At 44.1% G+C, this 24645-nt stretch overlaps 3 protein-coding genes across 13 annotated transcripts in view; 2 read left to right on the top strand and 1 right to left on the bottom strand.

The window, feature by feature from the left end:
- Window positions 1–335: 335 nt before the first annotated feature.
- msmbl (microseminoprotein, beta-like) lies at window positions 336–2595 on the bottom strand. Its single transcript, XM_070963852.1, has 4 exons — window positions 2590–2595; window positions 826–907; window positions 570–675; window positions 336–465 (listed from the first exon to the last, which is right to left on the bottom strand). Exons 1-4 carry the CDS (start codon window positions 2593–2595, stop codon window positions 336–338), a joined length of 324 nt encoding a protein of 107 aa, XP_070819953.1.
- kansl3 (KAT8 regulatory NSL complex subunit 3) lies at window positions 1443–16168 on the top strand. Of its 10 annotated transcripts, none has more exons than XM_070964166.1 (22): window positions 1480–1683; window positions 2615–2889; window positions 3026–3196; window positions 3324–3414; window positions 4413–4598; window positions 4699–4827; window positions 4923–5039; window positions 5133–5231; window positions 5733–5804; window positions 5909–5983; window positions 6130–6287; window positions 6598–6661; window positions 6788–6976; window positions 7658–7814; window positions 8146–8223; window positions 8515–8694; window positions 10620–10707; window positions 10926–11053; window positions 11438–11544; window positions 11800–11998; window positions 12959–13074; window positions 14404–16168. In XM_070964166.1, exons 2-22 carry the CDS (start codon window positions 2678–2680, stop codon window positions 14407–14409), a joined length of 2622 nt encoding a protein of 873 aa, XP_070820267.1. In that variant the 5' UTR covers window positions 1480–1683; window positions 2615–2677; the 3' UTR covers window positions 14410–16168. The 10 variants fall into 10 exon arrangements, 9 of the variants coding, with proteins under 9 accessions (XP_070820274.1, XP_070820267.1, XP_070820266.1 ...); XM_070964165.1 differs by having other exon boundaries at window positions 12956–13074; window positions 14404–15452; XR_011602287.1 differs by lacking the exon at window positions 10926–11053 and having other exon boundaries at window positions 14404–15446.
- A 941-nt stretch (window positions 16169–17109) lies between these two features.
- bmp1a (bone morphogenetic protein 1a) overlaps window positions 17110–24645 on the top strand; it is a 31254-nt gene continuing 23718 nt past the window's right edge. For both annotated transcript variants that reach the window (XM_070964194.1, XM_070964193.1), the window contains exon 1: window positions 17110–17291. In XM_070964194.1, coding sequence (XP_070820295.1) covers window positions 17147–17291 — 145 coding nt within the window. In that variant the 5' untranslated portion in view covers window positions 17110–17146. The remainder of the gene's footprint in view (window positions 17292–24645) is intronic.

Here is a 24645-nt window from a genome sequence, read left to right as displayed (position 1 = left end):
CCACCCCTGATTCCTAAATACCCAAATCTTTTAAACCTCTGGAGCCACAGAAGGCATTATACAACTACACATCCTGAAATACAATCAGTATTTCTGTTACAAAAATTCTATTCTGTCATATACAAAGTTATACAAAATGAGGAAATCGTGAAATGTGTAATTTATTTATTCACTCATTTGAAATTTCACTTGTAGCAGTTTTTCTTTTTCCAGCAGCTGTGATTCCTGTTTGTCCAGCAAACACAACAGGCAGTGTTTCCACGTGGGAAGCCAGTGAGGGATCACGTCTCAGCTGCTCTGTCTCTCTCCCGTGGGTCAGACCTGCGGACCTGCCTTTACTTTCCTACTGAAGCAAAAATTGGACATTGTACACTTGGGTTGTCCTTCTTATGCACTATGTATTCACATGCCTCAGAGTCAAACACTGACACACAGTCATCAGGGAAGCGCCTGGGGGTCGAATACCTGCAATTACACATTTAACAGACAGTTAACTGTAGAATATGTAAATACAGAGATAAATAATTATAATTTCCATTTAAAAATGAAAATGTGATCTGTGTACTTACGCAGCACAACATCCACCACAAGAACAGTCCATACATTCACTGTTTCTCCATTGAGATCCTACAGCATGCCATGTTTTATCCACCTCGTCCTGACAGTGGGTCATGTCTGTGAAGGGAGAAAGGGAAAGCGGTAAGTATTTGTCAGCACAGTCATAATGTTTTATTGTTTTAATTGTTGACATTGTTCTAATGAATAAGAACTATGTGTATATGTCATAAATATCCTCTGAAAGTGTTTTTTTTCTCTTTCTTTTACCTGGTTTCACGACCTTATAGAAGCATTGAGCGTTTGACAGCGACACCAGAGCACAGAGCAGCGAAGCCAGAGCCAAATATTTCTTCACAGGAAACCACAAACAAATATCATGGTTTTAATATTTGATCTCAGGGTAGTGAATTCAGGTATGTGTCCCAGCATTTATTTGGTCAAAATGCAGGAAAAGTCCTTCAACAGTGTTTATTATTACTTTTACTCACTAGAAAACATCATATCAAGCATGATTTACATCCCTTTATCCAGTCAAAACACAATTTCATGAGTCAGACTTTTAAAACTCACCATGATGGCAGTCAACCGTCTCCAGTTTTTGATGTGTTTTTGGTAAGATGTTGAAATATTTCTCAGTGACAGGCACTGTCTTTTAAACAGTGTATCTGCAGGGACCTTTGGAATTAAATAGGGGAGGGTAGGAGGAGTCACCACTGGTTTTATCTGTCCTCTGAGTCACATCTGCGTTTACTTTTTGCATTAAAAATGTCTAAATGTTTTCTTGGCTTAAGATAAGATAAAATAAGATAAGACTTTATCGATTTCACCAGTCTGGCTCTGCTGAAATCCAGTCCATGTTTTGCGTCACTCACTGACGCGCCACAGACTGGGTTGCCAGTTAGGGGCCTCGACGGTCCGGTTGTTTTTAGTTCAGTGAAAAGGAGGGACATGAAGCTAGCATGGCAACAAACCACACAACAAAAGGAAGTGAGGCTTGTACGCACTAAATATATGTGTTTATATAACCCCTAGAACTTCCCGACAGAAACGCGATTCCTGGTACACATTCGGCTCAAAAGAAGAGTTTAAACCGTCTCGACAAACATGGAATAACAGAGCAAAAAGGTGAGCAGCAGAACGCAGCGATAGCGCCATTCGGTTAGCTTTTAGCGTGCTATGCTAACGTTAGCATGCTAGGCCAGCCCACAGCGGCCAGTCCCTTTGTACGGCGTTAACATGAATGTTAAATGTTGAGCTAACAGCCAAGTAAATGCGTTATCATATGTGGTCGTTGTGTTAATGTTTGTTGTAGAAATTAACGCTATATACGACCCAAAGATCAGTATCATATGAGCTAACAATCCAGTATATGGCAGTAATGGGTGGTGCTCGCTGTGGACAAAGCACCTGCGTGTTTGAACGTCACATTATGCTAAATGTGTAACTGAGTGTGACTGCTATTGTCATTTATTCTTAATTGAACTTAAATTAATCTATAAAATGACATGAAATGGATAAATTATATCCATCACTTTCCCACAGCCTAAGGCAGCATCTTCAAATGTTTGTTCCAAATAGAGCTGCAGCGATTATTTAATTAATCGAGTAGTTGTCAGCTAATAGATGAATTGTCTGCAATTTTGATAATAAATTAATCGGATTGGGTGATTAAAAAAAAAAAAGTCAAAATTATCTGATTGCGGTAAGACATCTGAAGATGTCATCTTTGGCATTTGGAATCGCGGATCGATGTTTTTGATTGATTGACAATGGACATAATTGATAGTTGCTTGCTGCCCTTGTCCAAAACCTAAAGAAGTGTAATTTACGGTTAGTATTTAGTAGAACAGCATATAATCGCATTTGAGAAGCTGGAACCAGTAATCTTTTAGCATTCTTCTGTAAGCAATTATGTAAATGATTGATCCATTATAGACACTGTGAGCTCGAGATTCTGTTTAACATCACAATTGCTGCTTTGTAGTATTATAATCAAGCTCAAAATCCTTGGCGTTATTTCCTCTGTCTCACACACATTTCGGCTCCTCTTCACCAGTTGGGTCTGAATCAACACAAGTTGTCGAGCTCTTCCCGGGGCCCTCTGGGGCCCAGGAAGAGGATGCATCGAGGTGGGGATAAGGACTTCCAGATATCAGCACGGAAGATGGGCACGTCCTTGCTTTTCCAGCTGTCGGCTCATGAAAGAGAGCTGGATTTGGTGTTCCTGGACCACAGCTATGCCAAACCATGGAACGCCCACCCAGATGCTAGCAGCGCCCGGCCCACAAGGACGCTGTTTGTTACCTCCCGTCGGCAGCCCGAAGCCTCGTCGTGAGTCAAAAAGCTCCTCATCATAACTGAGCTACATGTCATGCTACAGCTGGGGCTTGTCATCAGCCTCCCACGCTGTGTCTTGGCTCTAATGAAATGAATCTGAGCAGTAACTTGATCTTTTCTTTGTCTGCAGGGACTCTGATTCTGTAATCGATGTGGAAACGGTGACACCAACGCCCATTCCTCTGTACGATAATCAGAAAGCTCTGAGTGTGATGAAGGAGTGTGAGCGGCATGTTCTGTTTGCTCGCACGGTTGCTGAGAGCCCCCCACCCCCCGACGACTGGGAGGAGCATATAAACAAGTATGGAGCAGACTACTGTTTGTTTATTGTGTGCTGTTTTACTGGATACCCGTCGAGAATAGAAGTAACGATTGAGAGTATCTCAGTTACAGTCCCTTGTTTTGACGTTATGGCTATTCTGTTTCAGGACTGGATGGTCAGTGACTCAGAACAAACTCTTCAATAAAGTCCTTAAAGCTCTGCAAGCTGAAAGACTGGCTCGCCTGGCCAATGAAAATGTAAGTTGTGCTCATTTATCTAATTCTTTTTTCAGACATTGTGCAGGGCAGGGGACAAGGAAAAAAGCGTTTGGTCAGTTCTGTGACTCAAATGCTAGTGGTTGCATGTGTGTTGAAACTTGTTCAAGTTAAACTTGATCACCTTTTGCCCATTTATAGACTTTATTGCATCGTTAAAACACAACAATAACAATCAATGAGTTGTTCACAGACAGTCAGACAGCACTTTGTGGAAAAGTCCAATTATATAAATACAGTCCTTTTCTTCATAATATGTAATTATCACCTGCTGTTATTGCGCCATTGGTTTTGGCCTTGGTGGCCTACATTTTGGCCATAAAGCCAAAATAAATTTGTACTTGTCGAAGGCCAAAGTTGCCTTGCCCTGAAAATGACCTGGTTGTAAGTTCTTCTGCACCGTTTGTGAGCGCTGGATTGAAACAGCTCAACTTTTATTCCTCTCTGAAGTCACCAGTTATCGCACAGTGACCATGCAGAGCTTCACGTAGAACAGAGTGCATGCTTTCCCCCTTGTTTGATAACACTGTAAAAAATATGTGCATCATTGTTTGTAGTGTATTATGTAGCTTACGTCGCTGGTTTGGTTGGTTTTCGATCATCGATCACTCAACAAATCAATGGAACTGTGTCTCGAAACCTGTTACAAAACAGTCTGCTCTGTTGGGAGTAAACATAACATTTGCCAGAGACAGACTTTGCCAACCAGTACAACATATTTTCCAGATTAAAAGCTCTCTCTTTGGGTTTGGTCTTCATGTAAGAGAGTAGATCAATAAGGTGTTCTTGTAGTCGATGCACGACCTAATCAATATCCTGTGTGGAAGTTATTCTGTGCAGTGATATGTGTAACTGAAGTCATTTGTAAATAATTGTTTACATAACAGAACTTTCTTTTAAAATTAAATCATGGCTCTGTTATTCAGTTATTACATTATTGAAATATTACTGCGTCTCTTGTCTGATCCTGTTTTCCTCAGACTTCCAATGAGCCAATTTTGCGGAGGATAGCGGTGGACAAGTGCGCCAGGAAGGTGCGGCACGCGCTAGCTGGTGTGAACTGGGACACCAAACTGACGCAGTGGTTACACACCACCATGATTGAATCCTTAAGCCTCGCCATGCTTGCTGCTTACCTGGATGTGCTGCAGACTCTCAAAAGCAAGGTATGATGTGTGTAATTGAATGAATCGGTCTGTTTCCTGTCAGGTGTCTGCACCATCTTGGATTCTTGATTCATCTCTATGCCTCTTTGTGTCTCGGAAGCTGCCCTTGCTGATTGACAGAATGTTGCTGACATCGGCAAAGACTGGCGCTCCGAGTGCCGAGGCTTTGTCGCTGCTACTGAAAAGGCCCTGGGACCCAGCTGTTGGAGTCCTGTCCCAAAACAAACCGGTAACACTTAACCCCCCTCATCCTGTGACACTAAGCGTTTTATATTTTTCTTAACACAACAGTTAACACAAGATCCTGGTCTGTTTTCCTTTTAGAGCAAGCTTCCTGGATCCCCACTCATCCTGATTGCCCCATCAAGCCCGACAAATCCCGCCCTCTCTACCTCACGGCGAATGAGATTCTGGCAGTCGCAGCTCTCTTGTTTGGGAAAGGTCTTAAGTCACCCTCAATTAAATCTATATGTTTTAACAAAAGCTTTTATAAATCTCAGAAAAATGCTTAAATCAGAGTTTCCTCTTCGTCAGGTCATCCCAGTGCACAGTCATGTCAGCAGCAGCGCAAATATCGGCATCACACAGTGCCTAGAGCACATGTTAGGCACTGTCAGGGCCAAGGTGATGGAGGTAGGATGGACTGTTTTTTGTCGTGGTCGCAGTGATGATGTTTGTTAAATTCATGTCATTGAATAGGCTTTATTTCAATGTGCACATTTAAAATGGCATTTATTTCATGCTTGCTTGGACGTGTGGAACAAGTAATTATTTTGTATTTATGATGACTCCCCTCTGTGGCCTCATTAGAGAGCAGCGTTTGCTTTTATCAGTTTGGCTCAGGGTAAAGTTTGTGTTGTAACATTTTAATTTCCTTTATTATTTCTGTCTTTTTTTAATTTAGCTTTTTTGCTCGCAGTGGTACTTTCTTATTTGGTGCATATTAGTAGAAGACATTAAACCATACACTGTGTTAAAATGTCTCTTATTGAGATTAATTTCGCTAAAATAATGCTGTTTCAGCAGTTTTTCAAAATAGAAAAATTAAAAACGTATAAAATACGGATTCTGTCTTGCTTTATGTTTGATTTTTCTGCAGTTATGCTCATTATGTGTTATCAATCTAACCACCAGGTTCACAGCCACTTCCCTCACAAACCCATCATTCTGGTCGGCTGGAACACTGGTGCTCTCATCGCTTGCCATGTGAGATTTCTAATAACATCACAGTGATCTAATGTGAAGGCAAACAGTTTTCACCCCTGGAAAAGCCTCAAATGATTTTGCTCATTAGCACTGATTAATTACAGGTATCCCTCATGGAGTATCTGACGGCTGTGGTTTGTCTCAGCTTCCCTCTGCTAACAGTCAACGGGCCAAGAGGGGTGAGAACGAAAGCATCATCTTCCAATAATATGCATTTTTCAATTTTTATGTTAATGCTTCTGTTAGCAGATTCAGTGTTTCTGAAAAACCTGAATTTTGGCTTTGAGTCAGTCGTGGTGAATTTTAATGCGTTGCTGGTTTGCAGGATGTGGACGACCCGCTGCTGGACATGAAGACCCCGGTGTTGTTTGTGGTCGGACAGAATGCTCTGCAGTGCAGCATAGAAGGCATGGAGGAGTTCAGAGAGAAGCTGAGGGCAGACAACAGCATGGTGATGGTGGGTGGAGCAGACGACAACCTCAGGTCAGTCTCCACCTCTGATCGGCACTTTAAAGGACCGGCGTTTGGGATTCAGTGGTGTCTAGTGGTGGGGTCCAGCACCCCTCGCCTCACCCTCTACGGTGGCCGTGAAAAGCGAGAAAGAGCACAAACACAGTTATTCTTATCTTAATGAAAACATGCTTCTGAAAATTCATTTTCTGTCACTAGATCCTTCTAAGTCTTAAACACTGGTCCTTTAAGGTGAATGACGTCTCGTCTTCTTTCCAGCTGAGTGAAAGGACTTTAACGTCATTTTCTAGTAATAGAAACACGAAAGCTTCTCCCTCCACAGAATCAATTCAGCGAAGATGAAATCAGAGGGACTGACGCAGACCATGGTGGACCGCTGCATTCAGGTTGGTCCTTGTAACTGCAAATGCTCAGTTTTCTCTGGAGTGTTTCTCATCCTCTGCAGTTCCTTTTGAGAACAAAATTCCGTATGATGTTGATTTTTTTTTTCTTCTTTCATCTCTGACCCGAAGGATGAGATCGCTGACTTCTTGTCAGGCGTGCTCACACGGGCAGAGGGCCATGGCCACGGCTCAGGGGAGATGAGGGACCTGGACACGGAGAAGAAGAAGAGGCCCAGGCGGGAGCTTCCCTTTGAGATGGAGAGAGGACGACCTTCCTCCCCTGCACTCAGGGTTCCCATCTCACCATCAGGGTCAGAGGTCAGTCAACATCGGCTGCAATTTCCAACATTTTTCAAAGGCTGATTGACTAATTTGTAGCCTTTAGATGAACCACCAGGGCTGCATCTGATTATTGATTTGCTGTAAGAATACTGTAGATAATATTTCTGCTTCTCCATGGAATGATACAGTTACTTCATATCTAGTGATTGCTCCATGTACCCAGAATTGGGGAAGTTATAGACGAGCTGTCCAGTCGTGGAAAATGATGGGAAATAAGGGGAACTGTCTGTGTTTTGAAAGTCATTGTCTTCCTCAAAAGAAACTGACATCTTGTCACATTTCCTAATTTTTGCTGAGTACAAAATGATAATGTAAAAACTGTGTTGAAGGTGGCATTTTTTTCTTTTGAGGCGTTCTCACGTCCTCCACTCACTAGGGTTACAGAATTCAGAATTACTGCCTCAAAAGTGGCTTTTTAAGTGAGTCCTGTCATACCAACTCTGGATCACTGAAATTGTCTCTGATGTGCTGGAAAGTGATTTATTGGGAACCCCAGTTCTTTGTCATCTGTCTTTGGCTCACAGTAATAATAACGTTTTATTTGGGAGGAACATGCAGACCTTGCTTGGCTGCCAGCAACCGTGTTCACATTTACACTGTCTAGATATTCAGTGACTGACTGCGATGAATAACTCATCTTCTTCCCTGCGTCCTCAGGATCTGTCCAGTGTCTGCAGCAGCCCCACTTCAAGTCCCAAACCCAAGACATGTGGTCTGTCTCCAGCGCAGAAGTCCAGTCTGATCACAGCCACGCAGCTCCTCAAGACACACATGCAGCGCTCTGGAACAGTGCTCACTCACAAGCAGGCTCAAGGTCAGTTGATCACCACACTTGACTCTGAGAGCGTCCTCCTTCACCTGCTCGTGAAGCGCACAGTGATCCATTCTCCCCACTTGTTTGTACAAACTTGTTCCAATGAGTCATTCGCTTAAACTTCTGCAGAATTTTACTGAAAGCTGTGCCAGCTGGGCAGACGGGGCGGCATGTGAGATGTGAAACTGATTGCAAATAAAATTTGTGAGAGATTATCACGTCACGACATCTGATGGGGCAAGATGGAACGTGACTGAAATACTCTCCTCTCATCCTCTGTCTCTTCTCTTCCTTCAACTTTCCTTTCCGGCTTTTTTCCGATTCATTCCAGCTCAGTTTGCTGCTTTTATGAAACAAAACATGCTTGTGAGGAAAAATCTTCCTCCTGGCACCCCTCCTTGTATTTTTGGTAAGTGTCTGTCCCTCTTCCTTTCTCTTTCCTCTGTGTCTTTTCACTTCTTTTCTTCCCATCGCCCTAATTTTATATGAATGTCACATACTGATTTGTAACTAGAATAATAGGAAATTGTTTAAATGTGAGATTTAAGATCAGTGGTAGGGTTACAGGAAGATAAAACTGCCCAGCAAGTCATCTCAGCAGTCTAATGAGTATCTATTCTTGTGTGCGTGTGCGTGTGCGTGTGCGTGTGCGTGTGCGTGTGCGTGTGCTGGTGTGTGCGTGTGTGTTTGCCTGGTGCAGTGCCAGTGACCAGTGATCAGATGGAGGGCCTGGACAGAGATGAACTGAGGTCTCATGGAAAGAGGAGGCAGACGCCTAGTCCCACACCAAGCAAAGCCTCCAAGAGAGCCAAGATCAAGGTCACCATTGTTTCCCAAAACGAGTCAGCAGGGGGCGCCATGAGTGCTGCAGCACAGGAAGGTACAGAACCGATATCCTGATTTTGTTACAGACACGTGAGACTCTATAAGCAGTTTTCTTTAAACGTTGAGAAAACCTGCCTGGGCTTTTTATGCTTCTTATGCCGTTATGTTTCCGGGTTGTCCGTACGCACGTCGCATTCTTGTGCATGTGATACCTCAGGAACACTTCGAGGGCGTTTCTTCAAATCTGACCAAAACGTCCACTTTGACTCAAAGATAAAATGATTATATTTTGGTGGTCAAAGGTCACTGTGACCTCACAAAACACATTTTGGCCTAAAACTCAAGGATTCATGCAGTAATTCTCAGTGTCTCACAGGGTGAAAATATTTTAACCAAAGGGTCAAAGGTCAGCTTCTCTTTGACATTGCAGTGTTTCCTCTAGGATTTTTTTCAGCAGCGGGGGCAGGCTCTCCGGTGAGCCGTGGCGGCGTAAACAAATGACACTTGACTGCAGATTTTACTTTTACAACCTAGTTATTAAATGGCCAGTTGAAAATTGTTTTTTAAAGGCTGCATGTGTGTGCGCTGTGTCTGTAACCCCCCCTCCTCCACACAAAAAAAGTCAAGGAAAAAAAAAAAAACTCAAAGCGGCTCCACTCCGACCGTTCACTTCAAGGAGCGGCTCTAAGAGCCGTTTCGTTCGCAACCGACACATCACTACTGACTAGCGTCATCTTCATCAGCTGCTTTTCTCTTCTTAGAGAAATATTTGAACAAGCTCATCTGAAAATGCAGTCAGCAGTTACATCATGGCGTGTAGTTATTAGCTTAATGCTATCAATTAGTTTACTCACGTTAGCGACACTGAGTTGGCACCGGGCCCAATTAACTTAAGCTACCGATATGTTATGTAACGTAAGCTGGCCATCAATATTTTGCAAACAAGAGCTAATAAGTCACCCTTTTCTCCGGTAAGTCGCTGCATTATTTTCAAAGACGACACTCCTCTGACTCTCTGACCTGGTGCCTGGGTGCTTGACGTGATGTCACTTTCAAGGCCGCACTCTCATGAGTAACTAACATCGGACTCTGCTGTGAAGGTGGAGACATGCGGCGGTGGTGTATTTGGGACAATAAAGAAAAAAAAGAAATTTGAAGGAGCGGCGGCTAGGATTTAGGAATGGCAGCACGCCACTCCTAAATGAATGTAGAGGAAACACTGCATTGTAATATTCTGCAGAAAGACTCTGGCCATTATTCACCCCATAACTCAGGGACAGAAGGGGAGACAGTATTTGGCATTTGGTCAGAGACTGAATTGGTGACTCTAATCTTGGGTGTCCACCTTCAAACTGTGCTGACTGTAAAGATCTTCTGTGATGCCGGGTTGAAGATGTGGGAAGCATCCACGTTTTACAGTTTGTAGCTTCTTTGCAGCAGCATCCATATTTGAGGCATTGTAGTCCACCACAAGCTGATTGGTCCTCCAGTGGTTCTTTTATTATTCACTGGAGTCATACGTCAGTGTAGTGGAAACTTCCATTTTGCCAAATAATCCAATTAATACAGTAAAATCCTTTCAAAGTCTTTTCTCCATTTGAGTCTGGACAGACATGGATGACTGGTTGGTGGAGGCAGACAGCTGGTAATTCGAGTTTGTTAGCATGATCTGAGTAAACATACTGTACTTTGTTGTCTTGTGGGTTGATAAAATCAGTTGTGGGCAGACAGGATGGCAATATCTGAAACTGTGAGCAGCTCATCTTCATACAGATCTCGAGATGGAAAGATGAGAAGACAAACATGTTTTTGTTTGCTTCAGTGTTGCTAATGTGAAAGTAGGGTTTCTGAAAACGTGCTTCCTGTAATGCATGACTGTGTAGTTGTGCTTGGTTGTTGTTTTAGCCTGCGATTCGCAGCATTTTTTTTCCTCCCCAGTTAAATAACCGACCATCATGACCTGATCCTTTTTCCATGCAGTGGGTGTTTCTGGGAAGCCCTTAACAGTGACAGTGGGACAGACTGTGGCTGGAGCCAAGGAGCTCTCTGGACTTCTCACAGGCCAGCGGTAAGCTAGCCTCCCCTGCTACACACAGGCACATTCAGTATAGAGCGCTTAAACCCCAAGTCATGCCTGCACCCACGCCCACTCCCATCCTATTGGACAAAAGTGTGTCTGGTGCAGAGGGATTGATGAGTGGTGCACTCGGAGTTTGGGAATGATGGCCAAACAGCACTTGCTGGGTTAGTTCCTGAGTAGATTGGTGGTTATGTGTGTCACTGCAGGTCTGGTAGTCTCTCAGAGATGTCTGGTGCCCTGTCCCCAGGCTCCAGCTCATTCAGCAGCGTGCAGCCTTGCATGGTGTCAGGGTCCTCCACACCAGTCCAGGCGCAAGCTCCGGCTACTGCCCAAGGTATCTCTGTCCTGTCCTGCCCTGCACGCCTGTTTGCACTCTCAACTGTGCAGCTGATCTGTGCGCAGTAGCATCAACACACAGTGCAGTTCTAACCACTTTGCAGAGGGAGGTTAAAGTATTGAACACTGGATGAGAACAGTGTGTGAGGACAACATATTTAAGCAAACATTATCATTGATCACCTCTTGCGCCATCGCTGTCTGTCGCTATCCCAAACCTTACCCTTTGGACGTGATTTTCATGTGGCGTGTTCGTGCTTGTGTCCATCTAGTTTAGGCCTGTCAGGGGGGAGCAGTCTGCAAAAGTATGATTTTTTTGGGTTGATATATCTTCACCCAAGTGTCAGCCTCGTTGATTGCCCATCTTTGTGTTTGTGTGCAGCGCCGTCCGCCAGCAGTTTGCTACAAGGCCTAAGTTTCAGTCTTCAGGAGATCGTCACCAAAGCTCCTAGTCTGCCCTCCACTGCCGCCAACGCAGGCAGCACCCAGGTACCTCTTATATACATGAAAGTTTGATTATTTTCTTCTTAAATTTTGATTTTTCATACAAAACAAAATACAAAAACAAAATATACTGTCATACGGCCAAACCCTTTCAAATATATTGTCCAGCGCATTTACGTCACTAAGGCTGGGTAAATATCAGAGACTGATGGGAGTGAAAGATGACCGACTTCACTCTGCTGTTGTTCACATCTATGACTGAACCTCACGCTCTTTGTTTGTCTTGTCCTCCACCCTCAGGCGGTTTGTGGGAAGCCCCAGGGTCAAGTCCTGAGCTCCATCGGTACCAGCAGCAGCACTCTGCTCCGGGCGGTGCCTGTGGTCACCACGGGAGGAGTGACTAAAACCACCGCCATTCACCAGCTGCTCACCAATGGCGGGCTGGCCAAACTTGCCAGCAGCTTGCCCGGCTTGGCGCACATCACCAATCAGACCGCCGGTATGTCTCGAACTGCCAAAACACGACGGCCACGTTGAACGGCCAGCGTTCATTCATCCTTTGTTTTGGAAACAGTAGATCAGGATGTGTGTAGGCCAGGCAGGACTGCAGCAGTAGAGGACACATAGTTTGGCTGGAAGAACGTGACTGTTAGGTTAGAGTCAGACGTGCAGCTACGCGGCATCGCGGGCAGGTCAGTGGCGTACGACATGTTTTGTTTTCATGTTCAGAAAGAGCCATATGGGAAATGTATGGTCGAAGTTCCCAGCTTATGCTTGACACATAATGTTTATGTAGAAATGGATGCAAATGTAAAATATACAGAAATGTACGAAGATACATTGAAACAGAAGAATTGTGAGTAACGATAAAGTCGGTGTTGGTAAGCTTTACCAATTGAATAAGATGCCCAAAAGTTGAGTCCAGGCCACTTTTGTTTGTCAGATTTGGTTGTTAGTTGCTGAGTCATTTCATGTTTGTGTTTATTTTGTTTGCCTCTTCGTGCAGTAGCATTTTGTAAACCCTCCCATTAAACCACCTGCTTATAATATCCATAAGTATGAATGCTGACTTTCACAGAGACGTGTTGAAAAGCAATAAAACCAGCACATGGCCTCACCGAGCTCTGTTCCTGTTGTAATAATAAAGACTGGAATCAAACTCATGTTTTCATTGCTGCTCCTTTGTTTTCTTTCCGTGTGAATCCGTTGTTTGTCTCACCCCTCTGATTTAACAAAAACTCCCAAGTTTGATTTTAGTCCTCATTAAGTTCATCGTCCGACACCCTGCTGTTGTTTTAATTTGCTAACCAAATGGCAGATTAAAAGGCCATTCTGTGACTTCCATCACACGTTTGACAGCTTTTCAGAAGTCAAATGCTCAAGTCCATTTTCGGTGTATTTTCAGGATCAGCATGTCCTTAGCTGTTAGTGCTCAGTAGTTTTGTTTGTGTGTCAGTAGGGCAGAAAGCCCCCACCTCGATAACGGTGACCCTTCGAGGAGCGCAGCCGAGTCGAGTGGGATCTCTCAGCCAAGCTGGTGAGGTCGTGACGCCGGCTCGCACCCACGAGCCAAAGGTGCGTCTCGTTTGGGCATGTAAAGACTCTGGTTGTGGGCACTTTTTACTTGGAGCTCTTTATCTGGTTACTTATCTCTCCTGTGAGAGCACGTGTGGTTTCTTCTTGTTGGTTCATGCAACCTCTATCTTTTAATATAGCTTTTTTTTTTTTTTTTCAACAGACAAAGTGATCCTTATACAGCAATCCAAAGCACAAATATCATCTTTCATTGCTCCCTCTCCAGCTGTGTAAACAACAGGGACAAACACTGCAAAAATAAATGTGGTTTCATTGAGATAAACCTTGGTACTTTAATCCTCAGTGCAGATGAAGACTTTCAAGGACATAAATCCACCTGGAAACACTTTGATTCACTCGCCTCCACCCTGCCCTTACTCTTGTGCTCTTCTATTATTCCGAACTGTTAGTTTCTGTGTGAAATCTTTCATACGCAGCAGCTTTTCCTGTTCCTGAGAATCAGGTATTCATCTGAGAGTATTTTACCTCCTTATCATTGCTGCAGCCTGGGTCCATTTCTTCACACACAGCCCCGAAATGTGAAGCTATAACTTCAATAATGAAGCCGTGAACCTTCATCCAGAAGTTGTTTTGGGGCATAACTGCACATATGCAAGTGCATTTGCATTTTGTGCTTTCACACTGCCCACATCGTTATCTATACGACTCAAGGAAATTTTCCTTTTTGGGTAGCTTATAATTATCTCCACTGCCATGGCAACCACAATGCCATGAAGTAATTTTACAGACTATTTTTCTAGAGATAAAGAGGATTAAATAATAATTGATAATCTACCCTAAATAGTCATCTTTTACCCAATTTATCTTGGTATTTGGTTGTTTAATGTACATTGGAGTTAAATGCCATACTTAGGTTTTCTATAAACAAAAGCACACTGATCTGTTCCATGTTGTTTGAAGTGATGGTGACTACGCTTTAATTAAAGACTTTGTTTTACAGAGCAGCTGTTTCCACAGATGCCCTCTTTTAGAGTCTTTTGACAAATAAGAGAAAGCTGAGGAGCCGTTTTTCATATTTTGACGTACAGTCTTCACAGGGAATTACATGAGTCTGACTGCAGAGTGGAAACGACTTCCTCAGCTGATTAAGTCTTATCTTAATCTAAATGTGAGGCTGTGCACAAAGCGGAGCTGCACTTCTGAAAACACTTATCTGATATGGCTCAAAATATGTTGTACACGCTCTGAAGTTGTTGTCAGCCAGTTTTAGAGCCAAAGAAGTAAAAGGCAAACATTTCTATGTCCTTAATATAAATAGGTTTATAATTACATTTTCTGTACTTTTCATTTCACTGTGCCCTTTTACAGCAGTGAAAATCTCGGCTCACGGTTCCCATGAGGTGATACACCCGATGTAAGCTGGTGCTGCGACTGGGAGCCAATGAGACTGTCCCCTCCCTGCAATGATGAGCGCGCCACCCCACAACACACAGCACACCTGCCTCACTTCCTCCAGAGAGCTCCCGGGGCGAGATGGTTGGAAAAGGCCAGGCAGTCACCGTCGGCTGCGGCTGAGCGGCGGCGATGCTTAACCTCTCTGTGCAGAGCACCGACTCTACTAACACTGCAGTGGTGGTCTTCATGCCACAGCCTGCGCTCTCTCCTCGCACCTTTAACTTTTATGATCAAATCCTGACAGCCAGATATACAACATCATCACATGCCCTCCTCTCAGGAGGGAATTATATTATGTGAGGATAAAGTGCAGCCCACTGGACTGTGATAATGTCACTGTACAGGCTACAAAAGGACAGACTGACCGACTGCACACATACAGCACATTTCAGCTAAAAAAGGATTAAGAAAAACTTTTATTAGATTGCATATTAATTTGAAATCCTTTAGTCATTATCCCTTTTGCATCTCATGTAGACAAGTATGATTAACAGGAAATTAAACGAAAGGATATCTCCATATTTGTGAGATAATTACATTTGAATGTTGATCGTGGCTTTGATATTATTTACCACAGTAATTATACTCATCATTACCACTTTTCATGCAGCAGTTTTCTTTCATCATATAATAGGCCTAAAATATGTTAAGAGCTAAATTTCCACACTAATTAAATGTCAGCATCAGGTCATAATCATGTGATTGCAGAAGCTGCAGGACATGTTGACTGTGCACCTGTGCGGTACTCACTTTGAACAAAATGCACTCAGAAAGATGAGCAGGTCATGTCTGTTGTTATTTATGCTAACAGTATTTGTTATATTTGTTTCTTCTATAACCTCATGTCCCCTAATCTAAACTACTGTAGAAGGCAATATTTCCCATCTGCACTGTCATGACTTATATGGACTTTTTGCTTGAAACTGCCTCAGTAAAAACAACTGATTTGCCTGCAGACACTCGACTGTGTTCCCTGTTTGCTCATCTAAATATTTAGTCCTGTGTGTTCAACACTTGTAGCATTGAGCAAACTGAGAAACGCGTCTTATTTAAAATATAATGAAGGCGCTTACTCTCATGCGTGACGGTTATACTGCTGTGTTTACAGCAAGAGCATAAATACGGCCCACTCATCTCAGCAGACATCCTGTCTTAAATTCCACTGTTAGACCGCAGTCAGATAAGATAAAGAGAGGAGTGTGTGTCTTCCCTCCAGAAACCAGGCTTTGTGTGTAATAGGCAGGGACAGGATAACTGATGCCAGTCAGACAGGGAACAACAGAGCTGCTGGCGAAGCCTCCCATCAGCAGCAGCGGTGGATATTCAAGCAATCCACCTGAGGTCTCTCCATCTAATCTCCACATTAAGGCCAAGAAATTGGCTGTGGTGTGATAAATGAAGAAGAAGCCGAGCGAGCCTTCATTTCTCTCCTCTCTGAATGCATTTTGCTTGATATTTCAGCCACAGTTCGATTGATTAAAATCAGAATGGGCCACTTACATAAGAGAGAAAATCACACAGTATTGGAAAGATTGAGAACAGATGAGTCAGTAATAGAAATGATGAATTGATGTTAGAAATTAATTTAGACTTAAAGTCAAGAGCAGTCCATGTGTGGCGAACCTGCCCAGCGTAAATAAATCATTATTCATTAATAAATTAAAGTAACTATGATTTTTGGCCACGCTGCCTTTCATATTTATTTACTTTTGACTCAGTCTCTTCGTGCAATGTTCCGTTAATTGCCAACAGGTGGCGCTCTAACCACTTCGATTTGCTCGTGACTCCTCATACGCGAGTAAATCTATACCGGAAAGGTCAAGCTCAGTCTGTTTGTTTGATTTGTTTGTTTATTTGTTTGTGCGCGCACGTGTCATAGCGCGAGTGGGCGGCTGGAGTGCGCACGTGTGAAAAATGTACGTGCGTAAACGGTGCGCGCTGCCGTCTCATGCGCCGCGCGTGCGTTTAAGGGAACCGAATGAAAGCGGAGGAGAGTTTACGCGAGTTTAATTCAACTGTGAAAAGATACGGAAAACAATGAGCGCCTAACGTGTCAGGTGAGCGCAGCTTTATCTCAACTTCTGAATTTTATAAACAACACGAAAGCCAAACTTGACGCAATTGGGCCCATTTTTTACAAACTCGTTCTCCAGGGAGCCAAATTTGACGAAATCTTCGCTCGATTTGACACTGAATTAATGTCTGTAACTACAAACAGAGGACTGTGGAGACACCAGAGGTGAAACTACAAGATCACATCTGGTGAACTAAATCATGGGCCCTTACAGGCTCCTGGAGGACCCCTGATGGACCGACGAGGGAGCGATAAACACGCACAGGGGCATCACCGCGTAAAAGGCCGTTTTCGCCGCCCCTGTGGAGCTGCCATATCATCAAAGTTTGTCAGGCAGGACTGCGCGCCAGCCCGAAGCTCCTGCTGGAGGAGAGAAATCACTGCCCCCAGAGCCAAGAAGACACCGGAGAGAGGCTGGATTTAAAACCCGCCCTCCGGAGGGATCTCGTTTCCCCCAAAAACCTCCCATTTTCTCTCTCTCTCTCTCTCTTTCTCTCTCACTCTTCTCTCTCTCTCTCTCCCCCTCTCTCTCTCTTCCTTTACCTTTATCCCTCGCCTTTCGCCGTTTCCCCCACCACAATAATGGATCTCACGGCGAGATGTTGGTTTCTTCTACCCTGTCTCGGCGTGATATTGGCGATCGATTTGGAAGCGATTGATCCGGGCTACTATGTGGACCCCACTGCCACATCAGAGGCGATCGACTATAAGGATCCCTGTAAAGCTGGTGAGATTTTTTCCCCCTTTTTCCCTGTTCTGCGCTGTGTGATTCACCTTTTATGTGGAGGTAGAAACATGCCACGAATCTGTTTGTGGAGCTCGCAGAGATCGGCCGGAGAGAAGGCTTTTAGAGAGATGACAGTGCGTGGATGTAGTTTGGGAAAAGCTTGAGGGAACATTATGTGCATTTGTTATGCACAGAGTGACATAGTTTCTGCAGTTTTGAAACATTTGAAGCACACACCGAGTCGCCTAGGATAACCCAGCTCGGAGAGCGGCTGCAAGGATCGTGAGAATGAGAATAAAAACGGATGAGTGTCTCCATACGTTATCCAGACTTGAAAAGTTTTGACCAAAGCGCTCGCAGAAAAGTTGCAGCCTGCTGTTTGCGGCTAAATCCACTTTTATTCTGTAAAAATGGGATCGTGTAGCTCCTGCAGGCTGTGTTTTATTAAAAAGCTTTAGGGCAAACAAAGGGAATCTGCACTTTGATTTAAACACTTCTGCTCCCTTTCTGCTGGGTTTTTTTTTGTCACTGCACAAATAGTCTTTTTTTCCACCGGCTGTTCACACGGCCACTAAAACAAAGTGGAGGAGGGGAGAGAGGAGAGTACAGTGGAGCTCAGAAATTATGCACACATAATTCTGCTGGCTGCTGTGGCTCAAGGTATAAATATGTCTGCTTCTTTTCTGCTCTGGTGAGACCTGCATATTTTGCCATTATTTAGCCAAAGCATATCTGACTTGTCATTGTAATCTTTATGTGTGTGTGTGTGTGTGTGTGTGTGTGTGTGTGTGTGTGTGTGTGTGTGTGTGTGTGTGTGTGTGTGTGTGTGTGTGTGTGTGTACGTGTACTGTGAACTCTCTGTCTTGCCAAATCCCTTTGGGGGAATTTGAACAGATTGTGTTTTCCATCTGGTGAAAGTATTCAGGTTACAGATACAGAGAGCTGGCTTCAGTCGAATGACCTCTAAAGTCCTGGAAGTGCTTACTGATTTGGCATTTGACAATTTCTGATGTGGCGGTGGAGGAGAAAACCCAGTTGAACCCCGGGCCTCTCGGCCACCCGCCTGTCTGCTTTCTCCATCTTTCCCCCCGTGAAGAGTCGAGGGAGACGTAAAGATCAGGCTTTAGGAGTGTTGTGGCTTTGCATAAACATGACAAAGGTCAGGCAGCGGATGACCCATGTCCTACCTGCAAGTCAGCAAAGATGTCACTTCCTGTTTTGGCTTGATTTGAGTCATCCAAGTGGTTGCATCAGATTGTTTTTGCATCGCACGTATGGACATGGTGTTCGCATAAGGCTGAGGGGTAAACCGACGAAGGCGCGATGATGCTGTGTTTACGTTTCAAGTGATTTTTCGGCCTTCGTTGATATTTGAGGGAAATGTCTCAGCGGGGACTTTTCAACTTGCTAATCCCCCCCCATGTTTGGTGTTGGCCTTGTTTGTGAGGATGTTGTCATCGTTAGTAATCCACTTTTAAGCGTCATTAGAACGGAGTGCAGTTTTGCTTATGGTTTCCTCTGGGCACGTCTGCAGACAGGTGGTTGGGAGACGGTCACAAGTACGAACTCCCACTCTCTTAACCCTCCCAGTCTCCAGCTCTTCCAACACCCACCTGCTTTTCTCCTTCCCACCAAGCAGCAAAATGTCCAAGATCTCTCAGCTCTCCCTTTTTACTCCCAACTCCTCCTCACTCAGCTGCAATACACCAGAGACAGCATTTTTCACCACAGTCACACTAGTACCAAGCGCGGACTTGGTGATTCTTGCATTATTGATTTTCCTTCTTTTTGTTTCTCATTTTTCAAGCACACCGCTGCACTGAGTGTATTTGATCGCTTTCCGTGGCCTCCAGGTCAGCGTTTTTATGTCATGCTGCTTCCGCCCAGGAGAATGCTTACGGCCGTGTGAGGTTTCTGATGCAGGAAAGCTCTGTGAGGAGTTCGTTTCATGCTTGTCCTCTGCGTGGCCGTCCTTGCTTAGCACTTCCTCGATGTCAGGAGTTTTACTAATTGACGGGGGGATACGTGTGTGTTGAAAGTGGACACAGTCACGACTCCTGTTCAGGTGTTTTTGATGGTTGCTCAGTCGACCAAGTGGTGACCATCATTTAATTTCCTTAGATTTCTTAAATTGCCCTCAGTGAGGTCTTCGTTTCTTGCTACATCGCATGTGTGCCACTCCTCTGCAGTTAAGCCAAAAAAAACCCCTAAAAAATGTTCACATTTACAAAGGATTAAATAACTCATCACTATACCAGACGAGATAGAAATGTGCATTGATTGAAGCGAGCAGTGCAATAACACTGAAGTAATGCCATCTATTTAGGAAGTTAACCAGTGGAAAATTCCTTAGTTTGCAGAACTCCAAACTTGGCAGCATCCCAGGAAGTCGTTTAAGACTCTAACAACCCGCTGAGATTAGATCCACTCGTTTTTAAAATGAAAAATGGATGAGAACCAGTCACGCTCGTCATCTGCTCTGCTTAAATGATGATCATGTAAACAGTGACGTGTACGTATGCGTTCATGTATGAAGCAGGCATGTTAATCTACACAAGACCTGTGACAGCAGTGTGTGTCTGTGTGTGTGTGCATGTTAAAGCTGTGGATGAGAACTTTTGTGCCCGAGCTCCCTGGCTGCAGACAACCTGAACACCCCCTTCTCATCTTGTCGTCTCTTACGCAAGCGGTTTTTCTCGTCTCCCCGGGCCCCCCGGCTCTCTCCTCTGACTGGCTCAAACACTTCACACAGACTGTAGGTCATTCACCTTGTGCCAGGGGGACGGCACGGCTGGAAGGTGGAGGGCAGGCCAGCCGCGCTGTGCCACACCAGCCCAGGTGAGGTGAGTGCGGGCCATTCATGGCGGCGCTCGGTAGGTTATCCACAATCCGCTCGCTGCCTCTGAAGTGTTTGTTGCCGTCAGCAGAGACTTCTGCCGACTGTGATTTTGTCATTTAGAATACAACAGCTGGATCGTTTTAGATAGCAGTGTTTCAGAGTTTTTATTTTCTCATAAGTCTGGTTTTTATTCACTCACTTGCTGTTAAAGGCCTTTAAAAAGCCACTGTGACCTACTACATAATGATTACTCATCAGGACGCCACTGTGCACGAGGGACTTATAATTTGATGTTAAGATGTGAAACAATCTTCTGCTTAAAAGCATCAACATGAATTTTTAACAGGAAGTTGTGGGTTGCGTTGACTGGCTTTTTTATGAATGGGTTCATCAGAAGCTCTGGTTATCCAGCTCCATCCCTCAGTCCTGCTCCAGTAATGCGATGGGGCTGTTGAACTTCATGATTGGGCCTTTAAGCAACACTTAAGCAGATGCTTCTCTTTTATCATGGTATTGAGGCTGTATAGCCGAGCCCACACTGGGTGTTTTTTTACATTACAGGACCCCTGCCACTTCTCTCTCTGCAGGGTTCGGGTGATTAAGGAGCCAATCTACTGGCACGATCTCGGTGCGTTAGTTGGAACAATATGTTTGTTGTCAGAGCTAAGTAATAACTAATCTTGCATTACATTAATACCAAGTCTGGGTACAGAGCCTAACTAACAACAAATGCTTTGGAAGAGCTCATTTAAATGGTTCAAAGGATGCCCAATTAGCCTGCCATAATGAACAGCTTAGCAGTCACTTCTTCATTATTCACCGTTCGAAATAATTAATCCGTGCTACGTTGCTGTTCATCTGGAAGAATTGTTTTTCTGTTCCCCCCACCTGTAGTGAATACTTAAGGTGTTTTCCTCAGCTGTTATTTATGGAAAGTGTTGAGGGTTGAAGATATCTTCCTGATTTAGTTCATCCACAAACCCATTTAAACTTTGCTTTGGACATCTGTTCTGAGAAAACCTGCTCTTTCCTCGCACCAGACTGTGTGAGTATGTGTTAGTCTGCCGTCTAAACCACAAATATGAAGTCTGGATGGTCAAAATAAGTTCTGCGAAAGGTGAAAATCGCTGCCGTGTGGCGATGAATTATTCATCCATGTAAGGAGCTCAAACGCTGTGTATCGTTGACATTAAAAAAGACAAATGGCCGGCGAGCTGATGAGTCATTACAGGGGGTTCGACTGGCAGTGGGGTGTATCAGTAATCAGTGGCAGGGATGAGCTGGGAAATCCAATCTGCTAATGGGCTTGATGGAGTGTGAAATGTTAAAGGAGGAGGCAGCTTCTTGCTGTGTGCCCTTTGCATCTGAAGCCGCTCTCATTTTGTCAATAAGACTGAAGCTGCAGTGCGGTGACAGCAGCGCTGATGAGACCGCAGGCTTTTATTGGAAAATAATTACTCGAATCTCAGGCTGTAGCTTGACTTCGCCTGAATCTCTCTTCTAATTATACCTTGGATAACTTTTTGAAATGAGCCGAGTGCAGATAAGTAGAGTTTTTTTTCCCTCCCTCTCCCGCCTTGAGCTCAAATTGCAGCGTTAGGAAATGTCAAGGTAAGCATTTGCTGAAGAATAACAGCTGGTGTAGTTTTTACAGAGGAGAGAGGTACCATATTTACACAACGGCAGCCCTGCATAATACAATTCATCACTCCTCAGTTGGGCATATGCTTTTATTCATATTTCTGTCCTACCCTACTTCTCTTTTTCCCATGCAGTGTTTGGGGCAGTGGCCAGCATGTGGCAGGAAGGGCTGGTACAGAATGAAACCTGAAAAGTGATACTTACACTGTCATCAGATGGTAATCACCTTAACGCAATACACTATTGGCCTCCATTGGAATTCAAATGCAGCGTTTGTTACCAAACAGAGGCTGTGAAAGGCGGTGCCAGGGTATTGTGATGCATTCCAGGCTTACATATTGGCCAGGCTTTCTCATCCCTCATCATTAGGTCTTGCATAGGGAAGGACTGCCTTAACGTCTCTATGAGCACAGCGAGGAGCGACCTCACAGTGGAGCTGGCCTTCTAAATATAGGCTGGTGTCGGTGTCTGTTTAGGCTTAGTATTGATGTTTGTGCAGGTTTCAGTGGCAGATGTCGCGGTCTGGCATTCACGGAAGGAGATTTATGGGAATAGTCGTGGAGCGTTGGACACCGCAGAGGTCGAGGCTAGGGCATTACACGAATCAATGGGATTAATTTGATTGAGATCGCATGTGTAATCTGACTGGATACACCGATTGATGGGGCCAGCCTGAGATGAGAAGGATTATGATGGGTTAGATTAATGAAAAAATTCAATGACGGGGGAGGAGTTTGGAGTTTATCACATATTAATTATGCTCAGCATTTCACTTTAAGTCATTTGTAACATGGTTTGTACTTAAAGTTAAATTCCCTCTTCTTATTCTTTTCTCCATCTTAAAGGGGATATATGAACTGTAACAGCAGCTAAAACCTACCTAAAATCTATTCTGCATAGATATTAGTATTATGACTGCAGCTGTTGTCATTTAGGTAATGAATGTTTGGACAGAGATGCAGCACTGTACTCTACGGTGATCACTTGCCATCTGCCACATTCACGAGGTTTTAATCTACAGTACAACACACGCGCCTCGCTCTGTTTGTTCTTCACATCATGACAGCGCTCTGTATCTAGATGAGTTTATCACCTTTCTCCATGGTCTGCCCTCAATCCAAGCCCAGAGTTGTGTACAAAAGATTCCCAAAACCGTGTGTCTGTGGATAATTAAAGCCAGGAGACAAGGGGATTAATTCACAATCCCTGCGAGTCTTTTCCATAAACCTGCAACAGCGTCTCCAGGACGACTGCTGCGCCCGGGGGAAATGAGTCCTAATGCCGCCGGGCCGTGCATTTGCTCACTTCAATCTCCACTGTTGTCTGAGAACAATGACACTGCGGATTAACTGGCCTGTCTTCAGCACAGTGGTGGATGATTGGGCAGAGAGCGCAGCCCTCTGTGAACCTCATGGGGGTGGAGGAAAGCCTGCACTTCGTTATTTGGTCACAGCCTGCACGTGACACTGCTAATATTTGCCAATTGTTGTTGTTTGCTTTTCTTCAGACTGAAAAAGAGTTTCATAGAATTGTTTTGAATACTTTTTCTCAGTGCTTATGGTCTTTTATGACAGCAACTTGGCAATAATTGTTCACGTACTGCCTGTTCTTTGCAGCGCTCAGCAAGTTCTGGGAATCACATAAAAAAATGTGAAGATAAAAGAGAAATCTTGTAGTCAGCCTGTCCATCCTATACTGCACAACATCTGGTAGCTTCCCCTTATCAGTGCTGTTTTTGGCAGCGCCTGTCAGCGCGAAAGCTGATTGTCAGTAGTCTGTTTTGTGTCTCAGGGATTTTGCAGTGAATCAGTGTGTTTTTTGCGAGCACAAATTAGAGGATCCCGTTGACCTCCGGAATTTAAACCTGCCCTCTGTGCGTGCCTCGTCTTGCCGGCAGTGATCTACACCTTGTCTTATTGCTGTCATTAGCCTCTAATCCCAAACACAGTCATTCTGCGGTGCATCCTCTACGACCTGCAGGGTGGAAGACCGGCCTGCAACTCCAGACTGTTTCAATAATCCTCTTCTGCTGAACGGGGATGCGAGCCAAGTGTGTTTTCGCCTTTGTTTCCATTGTGCTTTTCATCCCTTTTTCTCTCGTCTCAGACTTTCATAGGAGTGCAGGAGATGAATGTGTTTGTTGCAGAAAAGGAAAGAACAAAGTTTTGAGCAGAAATAAATAAAATCAAGTTTATCTACACATGATGAACTTTCTTGTGTATTTCACAATGAGAGCTTTAGTGTGGTTTGCAGAGGTCCACAAGAGTGGGATGAGATTGAGTAGGCTATGAAAATGTCTGTGTCAGCTGAGGATTCTTAACTAAACTATTATTTTTACTTCCCATATGTCGATGTTTATTGTATATTCAACAAATGTCTAGACTGATGAAATAAATGTCTTTGAACCATTTAGTCCTTTTTTTTTTTTTTAGCTTTGCTTAGTCTTAAGTGTTTTGTATGTTGGAAATGTTACCATATGGGTCATGTAAGTGAGTATATATGACAAATATCATCTGCTTAGTGTCTGCGCCAGGCTTCACATAGCTTATCAGGGTGTCCCATTGTCTGTTATGTTTGTATCTGCATTTGAACAGTGAATAACTGGACTGGAGCAGTAAGGGCAGCTTGCGTCACGTTGAAGATTTACAGACTCAAACGTTTGACAGTCACAACTACTGTAAATCACTCCCATTAACTCTACAGTTTAGTGGTTCCCCCGGCTTCTTACCCCTCCGGGTTGGTCTCCCGTCCACCACACTAACCTCCAAACACACATCCAGAAGGCTGTCATTTTCTCTCTGCTGCACATCTGTGTCCCTATTCAGAGCTGTGGTTTGGGCAGAGGGGAGATGCCTTCCTCCTCTCTTCCCTTCC

Source organism: Chaetodon trifascialis, chromosome 6 (genome assembly GCF_039877785.1).
Source record: "Chaetodon trifascialis isolate fChaTrf1 chromosome 6, fChaTrf1.hap1, whole genome shotgun sequence".
NCBI classification, from domain to species: domain Eukaryota; kingdom Metazoa; phylum Chordata; class Actinopteri; order Chaetodontiformes; family Chaetodontidae; genus Chaetodon; species Chaetodon trifascialis.
The sequence above is the reverse complement of the archived record's forward strand: the minus strand, read 5'-3'. Positions and strand labels throughout refer to the sequence as shown.